The 27,449-nt window shown below is 39.5% G+C and overlaps 1 protein-coding gene across 1 annotated transcript in view; it reads right to left on the bottom strand.

Moving 5' to 3' along the window:
- Positions 1–27,449, bottom strand: part of PTPRG (protein tyrosine phosphatase receptor type G) — a gene marked incomplete at its 3' end in the record, with an annotated part of 610,637 nt that overhangs the window by 195,073 nt on the left and 388,115 nt on the right. The window contains exon 4 of the mRNA XM_032868500.1: positions 10,433–10,612. Coding sequence (XP_032724391.1) covers positions 10,433–10,612 — 180 coding nt within the window. The remainder of the gene's footprint in view (positions 1–10,432; positions 10,613–27,449) is intronic.

Here is a 27,449-nt window from a genome sequence, read left to right as displayed (position 1 = left end):
AGATGCTCTGAATTCATTACAACACAGAGTAAAAAAACGTATTTTCTCTTCTTGATTGTTTCTATGCTTTGTTCACATCAAGGGGAAAAAAATATCAATGTGGTGCTGATCTGCTCTCCATACTTCCCTGATACTCACTCATTTCCCCTTTGTACCCAAAAGTAAGTATTATGCTCAATTTAGTAAATTTGGTAATTTGATTTATATTCACAGTTCACAGGCATATATGCCTGTATTAGCCTCTCCAAGTCAAATAGTACAGGTCTTCCCATTAAGGTGTTGGTACCCAGTTTACCTTTATAATCAATTTCTGTAATTAAAATAAAGAGAGCCAGTTGAAAGAAAAACAGTAAGTAGATACTACTGTGATAATAATAAAGGGGCGCCTGGGTGGCTCAGTCAGTTGAATGTCTGACTTCTGATCTCAGCTCACGTCTTAGTCTCAGGGTTGTGAGTTCAAGCCCTGAGTTGGGCTCCATGCTGGGAGTAATGAATTTTAATTTCAACTTTAAAACAACAGAAGTAAGTTGAATCGGATTAGGTGACACGAAGGTAGCACATAATAGCTAACGGATAGAGACTGATAGGAAAGGGGGGTAAACAGGAAAGGTACATGGGAGTGTAGAACAGGCCCTCTAGTTGTTGAACCACTACTGTGGACTGGGATGGAATCACAGCAGAAAGACAAAGGGAACAGAAGGAGCGGAGGCTTCAAATCTGGAGTTTCTGAACCTAGAGTTCATAGTCCACAGCAGGAGCCACCCACGGGCTCTGGGTCTACGCCCTTCTGAGACAGGAAGTAAAATGCAGAGCCCAGGCACAGAGACAGAGCCAGACTCTGGAGCCAGTTGAGTCTGAATTTGACTACTACCACCTGTCACACTCCCCTTGTAGAAAAGGCATTACATTTCTTGGTGCTCTAGTTCCCATTCTTTAAAACTGGAATGCTACAACAGTAGCTTCACGGGTCTGCTGGGAGATCACAGGATTGACAAACGAGGATGCTTACAACAGTCACTGCTATATGACATTACAGCATAAAGATGACATTGTATAACTGCATAAGCGTTGTTTATTAAGGTTAGTATCCTAGGGAGACAAGCCATAGCTTTTACAGACTTCCCCTGTGTCTGAGGCTCCCCCAAATGTAATGCTACCCCAGGCTGTGCGCAGGGGGAGGGAACAGGTGGGAGTCACACAGCAGATAAGGAATTGGTTTTCTCCTGAGCTCGAAGGGATAACTGAGTACCTGGCGTTCATGGCAATGTTTGCAGGACATCCACCCACTGTTTATAAATTGGACTCAACATGTCTATCTGGTGCTGGGCTAGAGCAAATGTTCATACCAAAATCTAAGTAAACAGCAGTAGGTGCCAAAAGTTAAATAAAAATGGACGGCACGGATACTACTGCTTGCTCCGTACTTCCGCTATTCCCAACCCATTTTTAACACTACAAAATGAGAAAAGACCACTATGATTGGATCTTGATGGTGGGACCCTTCCCCCTCACCCCCAGACCACCCAAAATGAAGGTGTCCACAAGGGGATGCTTAGGGCCCTTGGTTAAAGGGTAACATTCTAGTCTGGCAGTCGAGAAACATAAGCTTATCTAACACTGGCATTTTTTCTTCAAATATTTATCAACTTATGACCAGAGAAGAAAAGTTTAGTGAATCAAGCATAGATCTTGGCTTCAGGGAGGGTACAGCTGGTGGGAAAAACAGGTCCTGGCAACTAAACGACAGCAGAAGCAGCCCAGAAAGTGGGACAAGTGGTAAGAGGTGAGTCCAAGCCCAGACAGGAGAAGGGGAGTGGGTATCTTCAAGGACTGATAAAATTGCATTAGTTGATAGTTAAAGGAGCAACCTTGGGAAGTACTGACAAGAGGGGAACTTGTCCAGAAAAAAAAAAGCTGATGCAAAGGCCCTGCGGTAATGAGAGTAAGTAAGAGAAAGCCAGGGGGGTTGGTGCCCAGACAGCAGGGTGTGACACAGAAGCTGGGGAATGAGGCAGGGACAGCGATCAATCTATCTTTATCCCCAAGAGAAATGGAAAGTCCTTGATATGGCTGAAAGAAAGAACAAGAATGGAAGAGGGTGAGACAGAAACACAGACATGATCAGATTTGGGAGATAAAATTATTCTGGCTACTAAATGAAGAAGGCATGGGAAGAAAGCAACACTAATTGGTAGGAACTAAAGTTGGGAATTTACTGGAGTCATCTGCTAAGGAGAGACTGGACATGTTAAGTTGGAGCAGCCTCAGACATCCAGGAGCTGTCAAGTCATGGGGTTATACCAGGTCTCAGTGAACTCACTGCGAAACTGAGCAAGATGAATAAAGTGGGTAAGTCGACCCTTGAATCATACAATGTATAACAGATATCAATCTCGCTGAGAGAACTGTGCTCTAAAAAACAAAGACAGGCCTCAGACATGACCTCCAAAATTCAAAATTTACTTAAGTCTCCCTGTGTAAAACAACACTGGTTTCCCCATTATCACTGGTTATGTAATTGGCATGAAATCAGTTTCCATCTACCCCAAAACTTGTTTCTACCACCATGGCACAGGGCTAGGGCTGTGGGAGTCAGAGAAAAGAAATGGAGCTGAGCAGACATGAAACAGAGCTTGTAGTGTATCTAGCTAAAGACAGACCCAGTGAAACAGCTCTGACTCGAATTCCAGAGTTCAGACAAGACTGAATGGAAAGAACCCAAGAATTTAGACCTCTGAAATAGGAAATTTTTATTTTTTTAAACGTTTTGATCTTAATTTCAGTTAGTTAACAAACAGCATTGTATTAATTTCATGTGATTCAACAATTCTATACAGGACTCACTGTTCAACATAAGTGTATTCTTAAAGCCCATCACCTTTTTAACTCGCCCTCCCTCTGTAACCAGCACTTTGTTCTCAATAGTTGAGAGTCTGTTTCTTGATATGTCTCTTTCTTGTTTATTTCTTTTGTTTCTTAAATTCTAAAAATGAGTGAGCACATGTCTTTCTCTGACTTATTTAGCATTATACTCTCTAACCCCATCCACATGGTTAAAATGGTAAGATTTCATTCTTTTTTACAGCTAAATAATATTCCATTGTGTATCTATATAGCATTTCTTCTTTATCCGTTCATCTATCGATGGACACTTGGGCTGCTTCCATACTTTCGCTATTGTGATCTATCTTCTTTAATTAATTTAACAATGATTTCCTGAATCCATTGATGTCAGGCACTGTGGCAAATGCAGACAAGTAGGAAAGAATGTAGGCAAGGGAAAAAACACAGAGTAAACAAATATAAAGTGGTAAAATGGAAGTAAATGAATGCATGATGACAAATGCCTTGACTATCTGTCCTTGGTGTGGGAGGAGAGAAAAAGTAGTAAACACCAAACACCAAAAACCCTCCAAATAGTTAAAATTCACAGGAGCCCATGGCTTATTAACATACATCAGAAGCACCGTCTAAGTCTTAAATTCTGATCATTTAGCTAGAAGCTAATGCTAGGAATAGCAAGATTATCTTGAAATGTTCTTGATGAATGCATTATCTTTTCATTCTACAAAAATGAAAGAAAGGGAAATAACTTTAGATGAAATCAAATGAGAAGTGGCACAGTAGACAGTTATGGCTTCTCAGGAAGAAAAAGAGAGATGCTATCTGTCTTGTAAAGATATTTTAGACAACTTTCGAGAAGTGGGCTACGTACAACTAACTTGCTCTATTGATTATCCTGGATTGGATATATAGCCCTCTCAGGGGGTTAAGACAGATATGAACATTAAAACTGTTTTATGGGAAAGTTACGATCTGTATGTAATAGGCTGCTTTAAATATTAACTTTCTATATTCATATTTTAATATCCAAAATACAGTCTATTTTACAGATAAGTGACCTGTAAATTTCCATCACAAAAAATAAATACTCTCTACTGAATTTATTTTCTGGAAGAACAAAATTCACAAAAGGACTTTTGGAGAAAAAAAACCCATGTTGGTTAAAAATTAATGGAGAAGGAAAAAGAAGTTTTTTCTTCATCTAGGTATCCAAGATAAATATAAAATGAAGAACCACAATAAAGAAAGACCATGTGGCTTCTGTGGGGCTTCTTTAATTAACCTTTTAATTTTTCTGGTAATTATAGATTCACGTACAGTTGTAAGAGATAATGCAATGGTCCTGTGTCCCCTTTGTCCAGTTCCTCAAAAGGGTAACATCTTGCAAAACCTTAGTTCGATGATATGAGCATTTTGTAAAAATGTTTTTGGGATGCCAACAGTTTACTCAGAAGCAAATGTTACACTTTAATAACAGAAAACAACCACACTGAAGCATTGTGTTTTTCCTCTATTATGTTAGCAAATACACAGAAGAGCAATTTAAAAAATGAATTTACTTCAAAGTACTAGTTCTTACACCCACAAACACACACCTGTAATACTTGCCAAGGTTTTTCAAAAAGCACTTAAGTCTGGAGCTCACTTTTGGGGAAGGCTACAACAGTGGTCAGGACCTGGATATTTTTAAAAAGCTCTTTAGGGAGTTTGGATGTTTCCTTCTGTTAGACTCTCTAACTTAGGTCGACTGGGGAATGTTGAGTTTTCTGGGCCAGGCTTCTGAGGTGTGGAAAGATTTCCTTACAGATTTACTAGAAATAGTGAAGAACTTGTCCTCTGATTTTTGGAAGTCTGTCATGGGTCTTTTCTCCCCACTGAAGAATTTCATTCTTTCTCTAATTCTTCTTTGATTCTTGGCTTCTTTCCTGGGCCTTTACCTGGGGTCTTGGGCTCTGCAGCATTTGGGGTCACCAAACCTGGGAAGGCCTTTCTCTTCCCATGAGCTATATTGGGACAGGGCTGAATTTTGGAGACTTTCCTGTGGCACGTTTTTGCATGCCACTGGTAGCAGCAGAGGGACTTCATCTTTGGACTTTTCTAGCACTTGGTGCATTTCCTCTACTGGCTACTTTCTCCTCACACTCTGAGGTCTCTTCCTTCCTAAGTCCAGATTCCTTTTCTGGAACACCACCAGCTGTAGGTCCACCTCAACTTCCGTTAGGTCTGAAGATAAATGGGTGTTTTTCTAGGTTACCTATCAATACTACTCACTGGGGATATTATCAATCCTCGCCCTTAATTTAGACACAGCACCCTACATTGTCTGTATAGTGTTTTTCAGGTGAATTTATATGATCCATGCATAATGGACAAAGCAACTGAATCTTCATTTCTCCAAAAGACTTGAAAATTCATGAACTCCTTTAGCATTTTAAGAAGTACAGGATGAAGGAAGTTTCTAGGTTTGTGCTTATAAAAAAAAAAAGATTAAAAAAAAAACAAGAAAATAAACAACACAGTGTGATTTTTGCACTCAAGTTTCTATACCACCATACGTTGAAACTTAAGAGAACAGAAAAACAATTCCAAGTTCTTGTTCAAAATTGCATATACATGGTTGTCATGTTTTACAAAACAGTCCTTGAGAATCATCTTAGATTATTTGAGATATAGTCTGTCTAGGATGATGTCATGAATTTACAGTAAGTACAGTCTGAGAAGTAAGGGAATTTATTTCTGCTTCTCAGAAAGGTGTGCTTCTTCTCAAATTTCTAATATAGATGTGCTCACATTTGGATGTCTATGCTAGAAAACCAGGCACACACACTCACAGACATGCAACAAGTTGTGGATCACTCCAGGAAGTCAGCATAGTGACAGAGATTGAAAATAAGCTCCTGGAAGACCAAGGTCATGAATCAACTTGCATTGAGTGAACCCCCCACTCATCTAAAACATGTCATTGGAGATGCCAAGCTGAAAGCTGTCACTGAAACCTGTTATCTTTGCAGAAGGCTGTCAAGTGTTGAAAGTCAAGTAGAAAACCACATCAGAGAGCCCAGCGAATTGCCTTTGGCAGCTTCTGGAATGTGGCACTGAGGTGGCACTTGGCTCTGAGGTCTGATTACACCCAGACGGGCAACACTATGGTCCCCCACATTCAGATTGTGGGGGGGGAGTCAATATTCCCATCGTGGTTCTCCAAAGGATGCTCACATTGGAAACATAAAAGCAGGACCACTGGTAGAGAAATTATGAATTGTAACAGTAAATATACAATCTACATTGGGGAAAAGAGGGAGGGGTGAAAAAGTGTGTACAGATAACCTTATCAGTCACACATTTTTCCTGAGCAGAGAGACCCAGATGGATAACTTAAGGTACAGGAGAGGATAGCCTGAGGCAAGGAGAACTGATCATGAGAACATTACAAAGAAGAGTCTGAAGTCAGGAATCATGGTGCTGACTGAGAAGCAATTCTATGAACACACCAGGCCAACCCAAAGCAATCAACCATGAATAATCTCAGACAAATGTTGATTTGGAGAAGGAAAATGGATCCCCCCAAAGTCGCCCATGCAGCCACTTAGGTCAAAAGAAAAGGCAATTCTGGGGCACCTGAGGGGGCACAGTTGGCTGAGCACCGACCCTTGGTGTCAGCTTGGGTCTAATCTCAGGGTTGTGAGGTGGAGCCCCGTGTCCAGCTCCACACTCAAGTGGAGACTGCTTGAGTTTCTCTCTCTTCTCTCTCTGTGTTCTCCTCCCTGGACTCTGGGGTCTATCACGTTCTAAAGGAAACACATAAAATTTTTAAACAGAAAGGAAAGAAGAAAGGATGGAAAGAAGGAGAAAGAAAGAAAAAAAAAAAAGAAAAAGGCAAGTTTGTGACCCACAATAAGAATGAAACCAAAGGGCTGACACTGAAGTTGTTTTAGCCCAGTGTGGGGGCTGTGGCCAGCCCAGGCTGTTGAAAGGGATTACTAAGAGTGGTTTGTAGTGACACCCTTGGTTACAAAGGGATCGTTTCAAAAAAGAGAGAGAGACAGTGAGCTTGTTTTAATGGATTAGAGTTATAAGAGTCAAAAAATAAGATATGAAAAATATACTTAGTACCAATAGAAAATGAGGTAGCACTAAGCAGAGATATAATATAACACCCCTGTGTTTATTTTCAGGTCAGACTGTGGAGCACAGCAAGGCATTCTCTAATTCAATGGACCATCTGAAACTGATAATTGCACAATAGCGATTAAAAGGGAGGCAGCTCTTTGTAGTAGCAATGGTGAAAATATGAAGTTCTGTATTCATAAATTTCCAAAGACAAATAAGGGTGATGGGGGTAATTAAAGGCAGGAGCATCAAGTTGCTGGCCTGATATGTAAAAGCACGAGAACATGTTCCTCTGTCCTCTAATGTAATAGGAAATATTAAAGCAAAACCTTGGGGAACCTGGGTGGCTCAGTCAGTTAAGCTGCTGCCTTTGGCTCAGGTCATGATCCCAGGGTCCTGGGATTGACCCTGGCATCAGACTCCAAGCTGAGCGGGGAGCCTGCTTCTCCCCTACCTACCATTTCCCCTGCCTGTGTATGCTCTCTCCCTCCCTCTCTCTCTGTGTCAAATAAATAAATAAATAAATATCTTAAAAAAAAAAAAAAGCAAAAACCCAAGGAGGTAAGAATTTTACTTCCATTTGTGCATTTGGCACAGAGCTGTCCAACAGACCTTTTCGCAATGACAGAATGCACTTGATCTTGCCGCCACCTTATGGTAACTGCTGGCCATATGTGGCTACCAAGCATTTCAAATGCGGCCGGTATAATACTACCTATGACCCACAGATTCAGTGCAATTGCTATCAAAATTTTAAGGGTATTTTTCATAGAAATAGTAAAAACAACCCTAAAATTTCTACAAAACCATAAAAGACCCTGAAGAGCCAAAGGAATTCTAAGAAAGAAGAATGAAGCTGGAGGCATCTCAAACTATGCTACAAAGCTACAGTAACCAAAAGAGTGTGATACTGGTGTAGCAACACACACAGACTAATGAACAGAATCTAGAGTCCAGAAATAAACACACACACATATACAATGTATAACCAACTAATATTTGACATGAGAGTCAAGAACACTCAATGGGAAAGGATAGTCTGTCTCTTCTATAAATGGCGTTGGAAAAACTAAGTATTCACATGCAAAAGTTAATGAAGTTGGACTCCTACCTTACATTATTCACAATAATTAACTTGAATGAATTAAAGACTCTAATGTATGACCTGAAGCCATAAAACTCCTAGAAGAAAAGATCAGGTAAAAGCGCCTAGACATTGGTCTTAGTGATGATTTTTTGGACAGACCACGAAAAGCACGAGCAACACAAGAAAAACCAAACAAGTGAGACCACATTGAACTAAAAAGCTTCTTTCTTCTTTCTCCACAGCAAAAGAAACAATTTAAAAAAATAAAAAGGCAATCTATTGAATAGGAAAAAAAAATTTGCAAACTATACATGTGATAGAGATTTTAATACCCAATATACATAAAGAACTCATGCAACTTATTAGCAAAAAACCCCAATAAAAACCCACTATAAAATCCAAAAAAACCCCAAAACAACTCAATAACCCTGGTTAAAAGTTGGCAAAAGATCCTAGGCATGTTCCCAAAGATACACAAAGGACCAATAGGTACACGAAAAGTGCTCAATGACAATCAGGGAAATGTAAATCAAAACCACAATAACGGCGCCTGGATGACTCAGTTGGTTGAGCAACTGCCCTCAGCTCAGATCATGATCCCAGAGTCCAGGGATCAAGTCCCACATCAGGCTCCCAGCTCCTCAGGGAGTCTGCTTCTCTCTCTGATGTTCTCCCATCTCATGTTCTCTCTCCCTTTCTCTTTCTCCCTCTAGTAAATAAATAAATAAAATCTTTCAAAAAAGAAAAAAAAAAAAAACACCAAAAAAAACCCCACAATAAGATAGCTCCTCACACCTGTGAGGATGGCTATTATCAAGAAAGACAAGACATAAAAAGTATTGGTGAGGATGTGGAGAAAAGCGAACCCTTGTACACTGTTGGTGGGAACAGAAAATGGTGCAGATGCTACAGAAAAGAATATGGCAGTTCCTCAAAACACTAAAAATACAACTACCATATGAGCCAACAGTTCTACTTCTGGAAATTCTACTTCAGGAAATGAAATCACTATCCCAAAGAGATATCTGCCTCCTCCATGTTCACTATAGCATTATTCACAAGAGCTGACACATAGAAACAATGAGTGTCCACAACTGATGACCAGACAAGTACAACATACATTGGAGTATTACTCTGCCATAAAAAAGAAAGAAATCGTGCCATCTGTGACAACATGGGTGGACCTTAAGGGCATTATATTCAGTGAAGTAAGTCAGACAAAGACAAATGTTCTATGGTCTCACCTATATATGTTATCTAAAAAAGCCGAAATCGGGGCGCCTGGGTGGCTCAGTGGGTTAAGCCGCTGCCTTCGGCTCAGGTCATGATCTCGGGGTCCTGGGATCGAGTCCCACATGGGACTCTCAGCTCAGCGGGGAGCCTGCTTCCCTCTCCCTCTCTCTCTGCCTGCCTCTCTGCCTACTTCTGATCTCTGTCAAATAAATAAATAAAAACCTTTAAAAAAAAAAAAAGCTGAAATCATAGAAACAGAGAGTAGAATGGTGGTTGCCAGGGGCTGAATGTGCGGTAAATGGAAAGATGTGATCAAAGGCTATAAAGGTCCATTTTAAGAGAAGTAAGTTCTGGGGATGTATAATCATGGGGACTATAGTCAACAATACCTTACTGCATACTACAAAGCTGCTAAGAAAGTATGTCTTAAATGTTCTCACTAAAAGAAACAAAGGAAGGGAGGAAGGAAGGCGGGGGGAGGGAACTGAGGATGTGAAATGATTAGAGTGTTAACTAACCAAATTACGGTAATTACTTGGAAATATAAACATGTATCAAATCATCACATTATATATATATTAAACTTATATCATGTTAAATAAAAGTCAGATCTTGCCCTCCCCCAAAAAAACTCCACGAAGATTTTAATGTGTATCCTCTGCTTTCAAACGCTGCACATAAACAACCTAACAAAGTCGGGGGGAAATACAAAAAAAGATACGTGGCTATTACAACTGAGGGAGTGAACTTTAGTCTTACTTACTGACGGACTTAATAGTTAAATTTAAATAGCCACATGTGGCTAGCAGCCACCATAAAGGTTAAAGCAGATTTCTGAAAGTCCATTTTATATACATTTTACCTATATGGATTCACTAAATCCTTACAACCTTATGAGGGTGATATTTTATTACGCACCTTTATTGTATTTCTAAAACCCGAGGCACAGAGTGGTTAAGTAATTTGCCCCAAATCACACAGCTTGTAGAGCAAATGGCTGATTCTAGAACCAAGAGCTAACTCCAAAGCTCTCACTCTACGTTCCTTATAGCAACACGCACTACTTAAGGAGCAAAAACCATGGGCAAGGTAAATATTAGAGCCATCTAAAACTATTTCCCATTGATTTGTTGACTAGTAAAAAAGTCAGGAGTCTACCTGTCTTCCCTGTGTTTTTCATCCAGGTTTTGTTAGAAGACTCATTGTCAAAGCCATCCAGCTGCAGCTCCTGGTACTCTTCGCCGACCCGTGCATGCTGGTCTACAATGTCTATGGGAGACTGGAGACGGCCCCCGCAGCTGACACTAGACGTGACCCAGTGCTCAGGACCATAGGCACCTGTTAAAAGAGAACCATACTTCAGTCCTCATGACTCAAGGGTTAGGGATGAAATGTAAAATGGATGGGAAAAAGGATGTAAAAAGCCAACCACTGTATCTCTGAAAGTACATCCCCCATACCCCACCCCCGCCAATGTTCCTACCCAAAGATGTCAGTCTGTTGAAAACTATGGATCCAAGCCATTTACTTGATAGGGCAATAAGATTAAAGAAAAGACATGTTCCTTAAGATGGTTTTGCTTCTTGATTTGTAATCAAACATTTGCTACTTTATCTGTAATCAGATTAAGGAAGCTGAGCAGAAGGGCTGTCAGAGTTGTTCACATTTTTAAAAAATTCTAAGTAAGTCTTCCAAAATAAGCAAAGCATTTATTCACAAGAAACCACCTTCCTCTGTTCAGCATGTTTTGCAGTTACCAACGGTATACCAAACACAACAGCTCCTAGGAGTTTGTGAACTGGAAAAAGGAAAAATTAAAAATTAAAGGCCACATGACACAGGATGAGAGTCATGACAAATAATGGGGCAATGAGGCAGGATTTTCTTTTGGTTAATTGTGGAAGATTTTTCGGTTTGGCCAGAAATTGTAAATTAGTGGATTCAGGCACTCACCTCTCCTTCTCAATCCCTCCCTGGCATAGGACATGAGGGTATAAAGGTGCATTCAGAATGAATACGGCACTCATATAAATGCAGGCTTTTGGGGGGGATACACGCAGCAGGAATGAAAATGCAACAGTGCAGAATCCTACTGGGTACCAAGCAGGCATGGGCAGAGAAAACATACCGCACCCACCTGTCTGCACTACTTGGAAATGAAATAATCTGGGGGTGATGTCTATTAAGTTGATAACAGGCTCTGAGATTTTTCTGCACCCAGCCTTTAACCTTCTTGACAAAGCAGGAGTGGCCCCTTGAAAGGAAACACCCTTTGCTAGAAAGATTAACATACATCTCTTTTTAAGAATTGGATATGAAATAAATCTAAATGATATAATTTTTAGGTTTCCCAAACAATAAAGTATAATGTGCATATATATATATATATATATATATATATAGCGAGAGAGAGAGAGAGAGACCTAGGTTTCAGTTTTACATTTCTTCACATATCAGATGAGGATGGAATGGTCAAAGTGATCTAAAGAGACCAACCCACCCGACCACCAGTACTTTCCTATCTCTCTCTAAACCTAGCATCGTGTAATGGAGAAACAGAGACACCGTAAGTCTTCCTACTGCTGAATAAAAGCTTACACACCTGTGCCGAACCCACTACCATGTTCACACAGGCCATCAATATCCCCACACCCCTCAGTCGATACAGCTCACAGCTGATGTAAACAATGGTCCCATGAAAAAAGAGACAACCACAGAACATCTTTTTAGTCACGGTAATGGTCAAGGCTGCAAGAGCAATCGATGTGACCCCCCAAAAAATGATGCATATTCTTGCTACCTGGCAAATAACCTGGCTTCCTTCTACCCCTGGGTCATTTTCCCTAATTCTCATCCAAAACAGTAAGATGGGAAAGACTATCAGGAAGAACACACTCCCTGCTTGGCAAAGGTTTAGCAACCTCAGGGCACTTTTCAAAATCATTTACAAGTGTCATAAGGCTTTCTAGAAAAAGTTAACATCACCATTTTCTTGACTATAAAGCTCCTTACTAAAAGAAGAAGCATCAAGGGCTTTTCACTCATGTTTCCTCACCTCTTGGTCAAATTCCCTAAGACTCTGATGAGTCATAAAGAACAGAGTGTGCATTTGCATATATTCTAGCCAAACTTTATTTTCATCTTGCATCATTACATTTGAAGGAAAAAAGGAGGGGAAAAGGGACATAAGGAATAGCTCCAATTTCCTGTCCATTCTTTAAATTTTCTTCCAGAGGAATAAAGTGATTGTTGATGTGTCTCGTGAGCCTATATGTTCAAATTATGGAAACTAATGTTTTATTTTTTTAAAAGATTTTATTTATTTGACAGTGGGGGGAAGGAGGAAGGGCACACACAAGCAGAGGGAGCCATAGGCAGAGCGAAAAGGAGATGCAGGCTCCCCACTGAATAGAGAGCCCCAAGGCTGGGCTTGATCCCAGGATTCTGGGATCAGGACCTGAGCCAAAGCCAGATGCTTACTGACTGAGCCACCAAGGCACCCCTGGAAGTTAAAGTTTTAATATCGTGTGTGTGTGTGTGTGTGTGTGTGTGTGTGTGTGTGTAATGACTTTTAGAAACTCACGAGTACAGTAAAATTATACTCAATGAAAAAAACGCACAGTAAAATAAATCCAAACATGTTTGACTCCAAAGAAATAAGAATGCAAGCTGTCCTTTGTAAAAACACAGACACCTCATAATTATCCTACTAATAAAGAAAAACTCTGAGAAGCACACTTTCCATTCATATTATTTCTCAAAACCTTCTAGACATGGGTGACATATAATTTAGCACTCTTTAAAAATATAATCAGGGTTTGTACCAGTGGGATTCATTTATTCACTGGTAACAATCTGAAGATTTAAGCTGACTACATGCTTGCTTTCACACTTCTACCCAATGTACATTCAAGTGCAATTTTAATTGAAACTGATCTTCCACTTCAGATTTTAAATTAATTTTTCTTTGGAGTGCTTCATGCTCCAGACTCCCTTGCCTTGCAAAAACCCCTATGTCATTAGTGGAGGAAATAGAACGCTTTTCCAAGCTTGGAGGTATTGATTACCTATTCTCACATCGAAGCACCATCGCCATTCCACACTGTATAAATCTTTCCAGTGTTAAGACACTTTATAAAGCGCTGAGAATTATATCATTAATCATTTGCAGTTGTACAATCTCAGAGTATTGAATGCTTTGTTTTTCAGAAGTTTGAATAAATGCTTTTAAGTAAAAAACATGACACTAAATAAAGACCGTGGTTAACTTAAACCTAGTTTTGGGGAGAAAACCAATCAGCAAGAAGCCTTCCACCCTCAGATATGACATTCTCTCTCTAAAATAAAAAGGAAAAGTCATTTGCACTTCAGTTTCCCCTTACTGACTCTTTCTTAGAATGAGAAGGACATGTGCAGTTGGCAACCGGACCCATTTTCAATGGCTAACCAACTCCGACATAGCGACCTACTAGACAAGGCTATCTTCCCAAAAGGGGCAGGCTGGACCGGGAGCATAGAAACCACAGGGCAGCTGGGCTGCCCAAAGTAATTTGCCATTCACCTGTTGAGAGTCTTGTGGGAATGCAATCTTCATGAAGACATGCTGCCAACATATTTGCAGCCCGAGAATCTATACTGGCAGTGAAACCTCACTCAACCTGTGATGAAAGCTACTTTCTTTTTAGTGAATTCCATGAATGCATTTAAAACTCCTGCCTAAAGGTTTAATATCGTCAATACACTCAGGTGGTTTCCATGAGGCATATACACAAGGGCCGTGTACCACTTGGCAATGGGCACCTGTGTTCTTTGGGACAGCCTATCACTCATGCAATTTGTTGTCCATTTCTTAATTTAATGTCTGTCTAACTCATTAGTTCCTGACTCTCAGAAGAGGTTCCTTCTCTGTGTTGTTTACCATTATTGCCATACGTAGAGCACAGCCCTACCTACAGAGTGCTAATACGTATTTTTGCGCACAAATACATGAATTAGAAGATGACATTAAAGAGTTGCATAGTTGTGTCTCCTAATGACACTATGGTGCTATTTTGGTTTTAATTTTATACTTTTATCTCCTGACTTCTTCCTACTCTTCCTGACTCCCTTGGTTTCAAGAGTCAGGAGGTCAACCTCCTTCCTTTCATCACTAGTAGGTTAAATTAGTCTGAATGGGGAGAAGGTACAACAAGCAGTTTATGAAGTACAAGATGGAAGCTGTGTGCAAATTTAACTAGCCCACTAAAGGCAATTACACTTTTTTTAAAGAAAGGAATGTGACAGAACTTTGCTTTCAACGCCTTTCATGAAGCATGATTATTTTTAAGGCTCTCTTATTTTTTCTATGCTTTAGCAGAGCTCTCTATTGAAAGAAGGTCAGTTAAAGAGCAAAACCAGTCTTGTTCATCAGTTCATCGCTGTACACATTTAAAATATGGTCTTTGACACCTGCTCTGTACCAGCCACAGTGCTACAAAGTGGATGCCAGCAGGTGGAGCTGCCACAGTTCACCTGGGCTTCCCCTGGACAACTGAAGCTGCCAGAGGCTCAGTCTGCTCATCTGTACAATGGGAAAAATTAGTGGTGTCCAAGTCATAGGGTAGTTTTGAGGATTATATGAGATAAGCAATGGAAAATACTTTAAGAAGTACCCAACAATAGGGCACATGGGTGGTTCCAGTGGTTAAGCATCTGCCTTCAGCTCAGATCATGATCCTGGGGTCCTGGGATTGAGGCCCATGTCAGGTTCTCTGCTCAGTGTGTGTGTGTCGGGGCGGGGGGGTCATGTTTCTCCCTTTCCCTCTCCCTCTGTTCTCTCTCTCAAATACATAAATGAAAGAAGAGCCCAGCAATGAAAACTCCGTAAATGGTGGCTACTTTCACTGCCACTGCTATTGTTACAAAAACGTGTCACAGGCCCTCAAGAACTTGACTGTCTAATGCAGAAAACAAGCATGCAGCCCAATTAAAGGCTAAGGCAGGTGGATACCAGCATTTTGTCATATACAAAGAGAGAAGAGAGGCCCTCACCTCCCCGAGGGCAGGACTTTGAAGGTGACATTTCAGGGGAGTCCCTCCTTGAAATGCTGAAAAGTATACTGGGCCCTGGTGCTCCCCATTTTGGAGAACGTGAGACAAAAAGTACCCTTGATCCTCTGGGAAGTGGAGCTTAAGCCCATCGACAGCTGGACTTAGTGCCTAGCTTTCAAAGAACAGAAAAAGCAAGCTTCCCAGTGGAGAAGCCTGGTAATCCCACCTTAACCAGGTAGTGAAGGTTACCATCACCTATGATGCCACAGACCATCAGGCACATCTTGACAGATGTGGTAAGAAGGGCATATCACCTCTGTAGGTTCTTTCTAAAAATCTATAGCCTCTGTCTAATCATGAGGAAAACACATCAAACAAACCCAAACTGAAGAACATTCTATGAAACACTTGGCTGATACTCCTCAAAAACGTGAAGGTCATGAACAACCAGGAAAGACTGAAAATTTGTCACAGAACAAAGAAGACTAAAGAGGGGAAGAGAAAACACACACACACACACACACACACACACAAAACAATTGCACGGTGGTATTCTAGCTTGAGTAGCAGAACCAAACATGGAAATGAGTGGGAAAACTCATGAGCTCTGAATGAAGTTGAGTCAGTTAATACACCCATGTTTGTTTCCTGGTTGTTCTTTGTCAATAGGGTCATTTTCCAGTGGTTACTCCGATGAGATGAAGAAATATTTATGAAACTACTCAGAAGTCAAATAAAATCTAAGTTTTGTGAATATCCATATTTTATTGGATTTACTGTTACATATTTGGGGGCAGGTCTATGGCCTAACAGATAAAGGTGATGGGCACTGGTTTATAGATAATGCTGAGATTGCTGTCCTCAGCTCTTTGCATGAATTTCCACTGAGCAAAACCAAAGTAAGAGAGATTTCTTTGAAGAAAACATAGCAAGCGTGTGGGTGATATTTCATTATTTAACATTATATAAAAACATTATAAAGTTGGAGAAACTCACCTTTAAAAACTGTAGTTAAGGAAGAACATTATTAGCTTAATTTATGGCTCATCTGTGCATTAAAAGAACCACTTCTACCTCCCTGGTGTACCATTAACAAGCCACTGTATTTTTCTTGTTTTGAGATGCTACAGTTCAGCAGACTAGCATCAGGAAGACATATTTCTACAGTAATGTGAATAAATCACACAACTGGAGTTTAATTCCAACTGGCCTGTTTAACGCAGACAGAATTCCCCACGTGAAAATAATGGCAAATACTGTAAATCTGGGCTCACGTCTAAGACCTACTTTAAATTCAGTGTCTCTTTAAGGCAGATTTAACCCAAGAATTTGGTCAACATACATAAATTTTGGACCAAAACTAAGTTATTGTGTTCAAAGAAAATTCAAATAAAATCTGAGAGAAAAACCGAATTTTGACTCGCCACTTCCAGCAATATTATTTGACAAGTCCAATGTGAACAGATATAAATATAGCAGTAAGACTTTCCAGCAATTTAACTAAACAATCTCATTTAATTACAGTTCATTATTAAGATCTGACTTGAGAAAGAGATAAAATTGCTGTTTTAGAGCATATAAAATCATACTTTTATCTAAAAGTGAGGAATTTCAAATATCTATCTAGGATTTGTGTTCCAAACAATAATTTCTTTAAATACCTAAGAGATTCTTTACAGAAAATGAGCATACACCTTGAATTTATTTTACCATAATATATCCAAATAACGATTTCTGTTCACTAATGAAAAGCCATTAAAAATAATGAATTCTGTCTAAATCTAATTAAAAACAAAACTAATATACATGTTATGTGCTGTTTCTAGTCAAATATGCTTATTAATGCCTCCCTCAAGGAACTTATATTAAAAGTATTACCTGAATCCAGGCTTATTACCCTGCATCTTGTTGTCTACTTTTAACCAAGAGCAACAACCCAAAAATATTAGTATCCATTTTTTTACCTAATATTATAATTAATGGCTTTTCTCCCAAATCTAAAACACATCTTAAAACTATTCCATTTTTTAATTAAAAAGCTTTATGGGATTTAGCTTGTGATTCTTTTGCATTCTCCACTATTGGGAACTTAATTACCTTTTGTGCATTTATTGCCATATGTATGAAAAAAGGAAAAAGTGCTAAAAAGCATTCATATTGCTGTTCTCCAGTGTTTTCATCTTTTATGCATGAATAATTATGAAATTGTTCGACGTTATTCTTAGGAATATTCTAATTTTTAAACCAGTTAAGAAAATGTAAATTTTCCTTCCAGGTAACAGAATAGTTGGGCAAATTTTTGTTTTTAAATTTTAGGTATAAAAACTTCATTCCTCCATTTCACATCAATGGTGTGTTTTTAAGGGAATATCGACAACTAACTATAACACCAGAAATAGTATCAGACAATAACATCAGACATGGGAATGCCTGTATACTTTGTTTATTACCAACTATTATCATTTTATTTCACAGCATCTCTGTCTTAGGACTAGATGTTAAAACTAGAAAACAGCACAAATCTGTAAACCAAAGATCCCTGATTCTAATCTTGATGCTTAAGATCTCTCTGGAGCCCATTATATTGTCCTTAATAATGAGAGTATTGCAGGGCCCCTGGGTGGCTCAGTTAAGCCTCTGCCTTCAGTTCAGGTCACGATCCCAGGGTCCTGGGATTGAGCTCTCATTGGGCTCCCTGCTTAGCTGGTAGTCAACTTCTCCTCTCCTTCTGCTGCTCCCTCTGCTTGTGTGTTCCCTCTCTCCCTCTGTATAAAATCTTAAAAAAAAAAAAAAAAGAGGGTATTGTATAGAGTAAGGATGCCAGTAATGACAACCTGGGAGTTCTGAGCTGCAAAAGTCCCGCTGAGTAGAGGTTCAGAAGGGATTGGGTGATTGATTAGTAATGTCTGTATGAGTATGTGGTATGACAGCAGTAAAGCAGGCACTATGCAGGCATGCAATTCACAGACTAGAGGATTCTGATCCTTTGAAGACAAAGTCTATAACAATGTATGTTTAGACATACCTGGGATATAAAAAAATTGTATCTTTCACATGGAATCTACCCTCATCCAAACATGCAGTCAAAATTCTTACTAATAATTGAGATAGTTAATTCACTCAAAATCAAACAAATATTGTTTAAAGTTGGGGCAACTTCATTTTTACTTCTTGTAGATACAAAAAGTAATTGGTTACAAAGAGCACCTGAGGTATTAACAACAACAACAAGTCATAATTCTTCCTGTCCAATGCCAAACATCTCAAGTGTTTAAAAGCTATATGTAAGTTTGCTCCAGACCTAAAGCTTTCTTTCTTTTTTTTTTTTTTTAACTTAAAGATTTTTATTTATTTATTTGACAGAAAGAGACACAGCAAGAGTGGGAACACAAGCAGGGGTAGTGGAAGAGGGAGAAGAAGGCTCCCTCGCTGAGCAGGGAAACCAATGTAGAGCTCAATCCTAGGACCCCAGGATCATGACATGAGCCAAAGGCAGATGCTTAACTGACTGAGCCACCCAGGTGTCCCTGGAGCTGAAGGTTTCAACCTTCAGATCAACTAGGTCTTCAAGCAATCAACACTCTTGAAGTGACAAAGACCTGTTCTTTTAGAATTCTGACCGCCTTCCACAAAACTTAATGTAACCATCCAACAATGAAAATGGCCATCTGGCACGGTGGAAAGAGGGCTGGGTAATGAGACTAGCCATCAGAGTTCTGGATCAAAGATGGGCAATAAGTTCTAATTCACATGTAGCTCCAAATGACTGTATGATTACTATCAGTGAAGAGCAGATCAGTTAGCAATGCCTGCCAGGAGCATGAGAGAGATAGGTGGTGACAGCCCTGCCACAAAATCGTTCTTTTCACTGCAGTCTCAACTCTGGAAGGTAGACTTGGATGTGGCTGCAATCAAGTCTTATAATGATTCCATTTCTTTACACACACGATACAAGATTATATTGGATTATTGCTAAAACTTATGTAAGAGTTCTAAATTCACAAGAACGCTTCCTGTAACACCTAGAAGAATGAACTAGGCATGTAAAGTACTTGTTGACAGCCTAGCCAAAATTTACTCTCACTGACTACATTCCTACAAGTGACCACAGGGATATGATGAGTATTAAATAAGTCATTACATATAGAGCATGTCCCACAGGACTTGGCACATAGTATCTGTTCAATAAACATGATTATGTATACTTTCTTCTGCAAATTACATTCAAACCCTAAAGTCTAGAAAGCCTGACCCTATTTCTAAAGCTCTGGAAATAATGTCTGGTTGGTACCTGGCCATCCGTCTAATTTCATCCTCCTTAACAAGTAATTGGTTTGGGAAAGGGTGTTAACCCAGGACAAAGCCAATTAGCACATGGGATTTCCCCAACTGGAGAGAATGTTTTAGGTTAGTGTGACTCAAAATAAGACTCCAGGTTTTTGCTCAGAGCCAGAGGGAAAATCTACCTCCTCCCAGAACATGAATGAACAAGAGGAAGGGAGTGGACTAAACTGCAACCAAAGGGGAATCAACCCGAAGCCAAAGCTGACAAGTACAAAGACCAGAGGAAAAACAGGAAAAAGGGAGGAAGAGGGAGGTGAGGGGAGGGTTGGGAAAGGGAGGCAATGGGAAAGGAGGCAGGGAAGGGAAGGGAGGAAGGGAGGAAAAAAGGGAGGGAGGAAGGAAACAAGCCTGATCAAACCATTCCTGAAATTTAAATTTCACCTCTAGACTTCTTGGTTGTTTTGGGGGTTTGTTTGTTTTTTTATGTTTTTGTGTTTACAACAGCTTGAGTAGGCTTTCTGCTATTTGTGACTAAAAAAATACAAGATATAATCAGAATATTTGTTCAAAAAGATCAACAATTAAATTATTCAATGCTTTTTCTACATTCATCACTAAGACGAAAATGTCCAATTATCAAGATAAAAATCAGAAATACATGCTGGATGGCCTACGCAGGAGGATAACATCTCCTGATTCCCCTTCCCTCCTGTGTCGCTAGCTATCCTCTAGAAGATAAACTTGAGTAAAGGTTTAAAGATCTCATTTAGACAAAAAAAAAGGGAACAAACTCCGAAGTCCCTTGCTTTAAATTCTTACTCTTAGTAACAGAGAGGGTAGGAGTCAGGGTAAGAATCCCTGAAAGCCTTCACTGGAACAGCTGCCTCTCACCAAAGACGTCTGCCTCAGACACAAGCCACAGTACAAGTCATTAGGTAGGGAAGACCCCCCCCCCAGGGTCGCAGCCACATCCCACCAATGAGACAAAACTGACAGTTGAGGTCTGGCTCAGACAACGTGGGCATTTCCTGTCTTGGGCTAAAGGGCCTTTTTCTCACCATGACTCTCTAAGGCCAGCATCACGGCTCCACATGCTCAGGAGAAATCCCAGTCATGAGCAGGAAGAGGGAAAAATTCCCAGAGTTTGGTGTTTGGGCGGGCTAACAGTCTATGAAACAACCCACCAACATAAGGACTGAGAGGAAAAGAACAAGAAATTAAAAACAGTTTTGTGAGGGGCTCACTCAACAGCTAAGGGGCCTGGTGTGGAGGGGGTGTGTGGGATCAGGAGGCACTTCAGAGGGTGCAGACAGGATGATTAACACGCTTCCTGTGGCAAGTATAAAAGGAGGAATGTAAGCTCTAAATGTATTAACTATTAAACACTATCTGGGAGAATGTCTAGACAAAGCGACTCATTTATGAGGTAAAGCCAAAACAACACGACAGATCATGTGTCTCTGTCCCACTATGAACAGTTCACTTTAACTTGTACTTTCTTCTATTTCAATAAATGTATAGTGTAAGTAACTTCCAATGAAGGGGATCTAGAAGGAAAATTGGAGGGATTTAAAAGAAGTGACAGCAACGAAAAGAATATCAACAGCCCCTCTTCCCCTAATCTGAAGACTCTTCCGTAACCTAGCCACCTGAAGTAGCACTCCCATCCACATCCCATTTCCCTAACTTTGGTCACTTCTCTTCCTTGTATGTAGCCCATGAGAAAATAAGCTCCATGATGTCAGGAACTTGTCTACTTTATTCATAAGGTACACAGAAGATAGTCAATAAATACATAAGGCAAAGCAGATAATCTTATTCTAGGATAAGTTCCAAATGGATCCAAGGTTTAAAACGCTTCAAGACATAAAAGCACAAGAACTAGTTGTGGAGAAATCTGGAGTAGCGAAAACATTTCCACATATCATGTATAAACCCAAAGTCAGAAAAGACTGATAAAGTCAAATATGTTAAAGAAACATTTAATTTTCTCATTCCAGAAAGCACCATATAAAACATCAAAAGATGAATAATCATCAAAAACATCTGCAATTCATACCACAAAAGGGAAAATTCTTTAGTACATCCTTTTTTAGAATACCGAGATTCTAGAAATCAATAGCCCCAAAACCCATATAAAAATGGGAAAGGCTATGAACCAACAGTTCCAAAAAAAAAAGGGAAATGTAAATGGATCCTTAACATAGGAAAAATTGCTGTGCCTCATTAATAATGAGAAATACAAATTAAAATTTTATAGAGGCATTCTTTCACCTACTAAATTAGTAAACATCAAGATGTTTGATTATACACTGTTAGCAAGGATGTATACAAATAAGCACTTTCATTTATGGCTACTAAAAGATTGATACAATTTTTCTCCAAGAAAATCTGGCAATAACAATTAAAATAACAAATGTGCACGCCTTTGACCCTAGTGTTATTTCTACAGATATATCTGCATTGGTACAAGGTTAAGGTTAGTCATGGCAGCACTGCTGGTAATATGCAAGACTGGAAACAAGATAAATGTCCATCACCAAAGGGCTAATTAACTAAACTAAGGGAAATCGACTGTCATGAATAGTGTGGAATGGGACACAACAAATCAGAAAAAGAGAGCTCCTTAAGCTAAAATGGTAAAACTTCCAAGTTACTTTTTTTTTTTTTTCCTTAAAAGATAAACTCTATACCCAAGGAACTCAGGACCCCAGAGATCAGGAGTCGCATGTTTTACCAACTGGGCCAGCCAGGTGTCCTCCAAGTGACTTTATTTTTAAGCGGAAAAAAAAAAATTATAATCATGCTATGATTTTTATTTTAAAATGAAAAGTCCATATACATATTGTATGCACATAAAATGCCTTCAGAACTGTATTTAAGAAACAATAACATTTGTAAATGAAGAGAAAAAGGGATGGGAGATTTTTCACTTCTTACTCCTTCATAATCTAGGAAGATATTTATTTTGAGAATACATTTAGTACTTCTGTAATTGACAACAACAACAAAAACATATTTTAAAAAATTTGGACATACACATCACCTTTTTTGCATGATTGTTAAGCCAGATCCTTATTAAAGCAGATATCCTATTTTAACCTTAAAACGAGGCAACTATAAAAAGAGCCAATATTATTGAGAAGTCATTATGTTCCTCACTGTTGTTTGCAGTGGCTATTGCAAGCCTTGAAGTTGTGATCTGAACAATAGTCTGTACAATTTTTCCATATCTTCACACTACCTGTTGCTTCTCTTCTATAACATACTTAATTTTCACCTATCATTCCCACCTCTCAGGAGCTGGGGAGATTCTGATTTTGACATCTAATCTCAGAACTGTGCCTCCCGCCAGCATGCCACTCGCAAATTTAATAAATCCATTTCTTCTGTCAAGTTGTTGATAAAAATACTCAAAAGGCCAAAGATAGAATTTTCCATCATTATAGTGGTGCATTATCCAGAATTCCCTGGGAAGAGTTTTTCAATCTACTATGAATCCTTATTTCTCCATCTCAACTCTGAGAATATCAAGAGATATTCTGTCAAGACTCTCTCTGAAATCCAGATAACCCCCCTATTGGTTGTACCTGAAAATCTAGCAATATTTTCAACACACAGCAGAGCTTAAAACAGGGAGTAACAAGGAACTCCCTTCCAGAACATTAGAACATCTGAGGGCAGGACATACTTGAATTCCCTTGTCCTTGTTACCCACATCTAGCAGGACAGGCACTGGATAAATAAGGATTGCGTGACATAAAAAGAGTATACAAGGGGAATATCAAAAAGAGCAAATCAGGAAAAACACAGAAAAGGTCACCTCTCTTGTTTTTATTCTGTCAAAGATGTGTGATCAAAATAAAGTGCTTAATGGGGAATTTCATAAATCGTTAAGAATCACTCTTATATTTTAGGAATGAAACTGATCGTTGACGAAGAATAAACAAATGTAATTGTGAGAGTTATAGATGCGACTTAACTATACTGACAGCAAAGCCTGTGGTCACCATAAAAAAAAAAAAAAAAAAGCATCCTATAGAAAAATACCAACAATTTCATTTGTAAGTGAACTACAATTTCATCTCAGGATTTAAGTGGCAAGATGTGGCCGCCCACTGATGGCCATGGTGATGATGGAAACAGTGGTCCCAAATGATGAACCAAAGACAAATGCGGGGTTTGATGAACCGGAGAAGTTCAAGAAAAATAGAATTCACACTCTTGAGGCTCCAATAGCAGCACCTTCAAGATTGGGGGTGGGGGTCAAAGAAAATGTGTTTTGAGAACAATGAAAACAGCCCCGAGCAGTCCTAAAACATGACACTTAGGACTGTTTCCAGACATTGTGCTGCGTTCTTTACAAGAATCACCTCACCTAATCCTCAAATCCACCACAAGCTGTAAACTTTACTATTATCCTTATCATATAGGTGATGCACACAAGGGTCACAGTGGTCCAAGACCACTTCCCTAGAAAGCAGCTCTTCACGCCCATTCTTTACATAGAGCTTAATATTTACAGGTCACTGACAAAGGACCAAAGTCCCTGGATTATTTTATTCGTTCCTGGCAATACTATTCCCATCTTACAGATGAAGATACTATGCCTAGAGAGGTTACTTTGTTTGGTATTTAGATCACACCACTAAGCAAAAAGCAGAACCAGTATTCAAACTCAGGCACGTGGCTCCAAAGGCTTCCCTCACCCTTTAAATATCCTGCTACAGTAATATTTAAATGGGTAGGGACTTCTATAAACCAAATCTGGAGGTAAATTTCAGCTTGGGTTGTATGGCTAGAGCCAGAAAGCTGCTCCACAAAAGGAATGAATGTCTCCATGAAGGTCATTGACTGGGAAGAATAGCCTACTGGTAGCTTTGACCTTGGTTCCTCAAAATCAGCGAATAAAATATTTATCAACATTAAAAGTATTAACATTTTCAATAACACCATGTGGTTGTAGTTGGAGCACAAAGTTAAGTAGGCAGATAAAGGTAGATGAAGTAAGCAAGGGCTTTTGTCATCTTCAGACAGCCACACAGGACAGAAGGTCCCATAATTACCATACTGAATACCACAAACATTGCAAAATTAAGATGGAAGGACAAAACTGATGGGAAAAATTACATGTACAACTAATTAAAATCATATATCCTTTTGTATGGAGAAGGTCTTCCCTACTTAAGGTAACAAAAGATTTAGCTATATTTTAAAACAATATTAACCCACTTAAAAGAAAACAGTGGTGAGGCATCACAGTAAATAGCTATATTTCGATGAAAAGAAAAGCTTAGCTTGAGGTAGTATTGGTTCTGTAATTATTCCACTAGCTCATTAAGTATCAATACCATGAGATAGACTAGGTATGATATTAAGAGAACAAAGCACAATTTTACAGTTACATGGTGGGACTCCTATATCTGGGACTCTTCAAAGAAAAGAGAAGAAACTAAGCACTGTTTAGAAAATACAACGAAGAATCTTATTTGGCAAATGCAGAAATAGGATTAAAAAGAAACTGAAGGAAGCACCCATCCCTTGTGACTGAGCAGGAGACAGACCCTACATTTTCCCTCTGGGTTCAAGAACCATAGCCCTGAACAAGGCAAGTAAATGCCGATGCCTTTCCACCACACTGATGAACATAGCTGAATTGTTTTAGTTTAGGAACTCACATCCCAGAGAAAATGCTTAGTGATTTCCAAAACAGTAGGACCCCAGTTGTGAAAAGCAAGCTCTCTAATTAGCAAATTAGAAGTCCCTTCCTTGCAGATAAAACTGCTAATGCAGACAAAGCTTCAATATAAAATAATCATATTCAGAAGATGCTGGGCCAAGAGGGGGAAACACACTCTAATCAGCTTTCATTCTCTTTGCAGCCTTAGTGTCCAACCATAGGACCACTCTTTACGGGGGAATTTAGACCTTCTGGGTATCAAGGTGAGAGGTTGTTTTCATTTATTAGCATTAAAAATTCTCCCCAAAGTGCTCCAGAAACACCTAACTCAGAAAAACAAAGGGGGAAAGGTTTTGATTAGGAACAGACATTTCTTTAAGCAGTAGATTCTTAACCATGCTTACTGGGTCATACAAACAGACCTCTAAACTACCGTGATTCTGAGCAAACTTAAAAGTACTATACTTAATATTTAACTCTGAATTTCCTTTACAATAGGTCAAACGAGGGCTGCCCCCCTCCCTTTGGGTAAGATTCTAAAGAGAAGCAAGTTGGTAGGACACCAAGAGAAATCAATCCAACCACTCCCCCGGCTGCTCATACTCCATCAAAATCAGGAGTGAGTAAAACTTAATACCCACATTGCTTTTGGCCTGAAGTCCTCATTTCCCCAAAAAGCCCCAAGCCCCCAAGGGCATGTATGCTCCTTCTGAGACTAGGGGTAGATAAAGGAATCAGCGGTACCTTCAGCCTCACAATTCTCTGCAAGCTTGGAAGGCAGCTGTGGTGAGAGCAGGTGTTGATTCTGACCCCACAAGACAGGCTTGGGCAGAAGCTACAAACCTCTAGGGACATGGGATCCCAAAACCCCAGTCTTGAATTCATCTGTCTACTCCACATCTTTACTAGTGATTAGTGAGCATCTCAGATTTCACATGTGCAAACCTGAAGCTCCAGATCTTTCTTCCATCCTCAATTTCATACAGGGTGGCCTTCACCATCTTACTGGCATCCTCTAGTACTTAGGACAAAAATCTTGGTGTCAACCCTCACACCTTCTTTATGTTATTCCTCAGATACATGAGCAAATCCTAGGATGTACCTTCACAGCATATCTGGAAACCGGAGTCTTCCACCTGCTCCCACTCTGGGCCAAGCTCCCATCATCTGTCCTACGGATCACTGCCACTATCTCCACCCAACTCCCTGACTCTCCCTCCTCACCTGTTATCAAATCAGTCTGTTATCAAAACAGCAGCCAGTGATCTTGTTAAAACACAATCCATCGACTTAAAAACCTCCAATAGCATCCTTCTTCATTTAGGGAAAAAGCCAAAGACCTGAAAAATTGTGTACAAGGCGCAACACATCTGCTTCCTGACCCCAATTTCCTACTTCTGTCTGCTTTGATCCCACAATGGAAGCCAAACGGGTCTCCTTGTTGTCCCTGAACATGTCCAGCATTTTCCTGCTGTCCTCTCTGCCTATCCAGAGTAACAAGGAACCCCTCACCTCCCCGAGATTGTTCCTCACCTATCACTGTTTCATGGAGACCTGCTCCACCACTCAAATTATGACCCCAGCTCAGGGTGCTTTCTTCCTTTTATTTTTATCTCCAAAGCCCTCACCTCCTAATATTTTAAATACTTGTTTTGTACATTGCCTGCTGTCGACTCACCGCCCCTCCACCAGAAGGCAAACTCTATAAGGACAGGGGTCTGCCCATTACCTGCACTGTATATATACACAGACCAGGAAATAGTCTAGCAAACGTAAACAATAATGTGGCTTCAGTTTAAAATAGAGAGGGTCTTAACACAACTTTACTGACCTATAAGATGTATGCTTAAATTCAACAATTTTAAGCATACAATTCAAAGATTTTTAGTCAATTTATTGAGTCTTACGACCGTTAACACATTCCAGTTTCAGAACACTTCCATTACATCAAATGATTTAGAGAAAAATCTGTAACTGGAAAGTACCTACATTACCTCTCCTCCCTTGTGTTACAAGGCAATCAAACTTCTAGGAATACAGTTTTTAATAAAAGTAACTTGGTCATGGACTGCTGTAACTTATCATTTTATGATTTCCTTGTTTCAAGATGGAAGCATTTTTTTTTTTAGTTTATACACAGTACCCAGCACTGTGAGATCAATGGAAATAACAGAAGAGTAG

The sequence above is a fragment of the Lontra canadensis genome, unplaced genomic scaffold, assembly GCF_010015895.1.
Source record: "Lontra canadensis isolate GAN:19392208 unplaced genomic scaffold, GSC_riverotter_1.0 scaffold35, whole genome shotgun sequence".
Taxonomy (NCBI): Eukaryota; Metazoa; Chordata; class Mammalia; order Carnivora; family Mustelidae; genus Lontra; species Lontra canadensis.
This window is presented reverse-complemented; position numbering and strand designations above follow the sequence as displayed.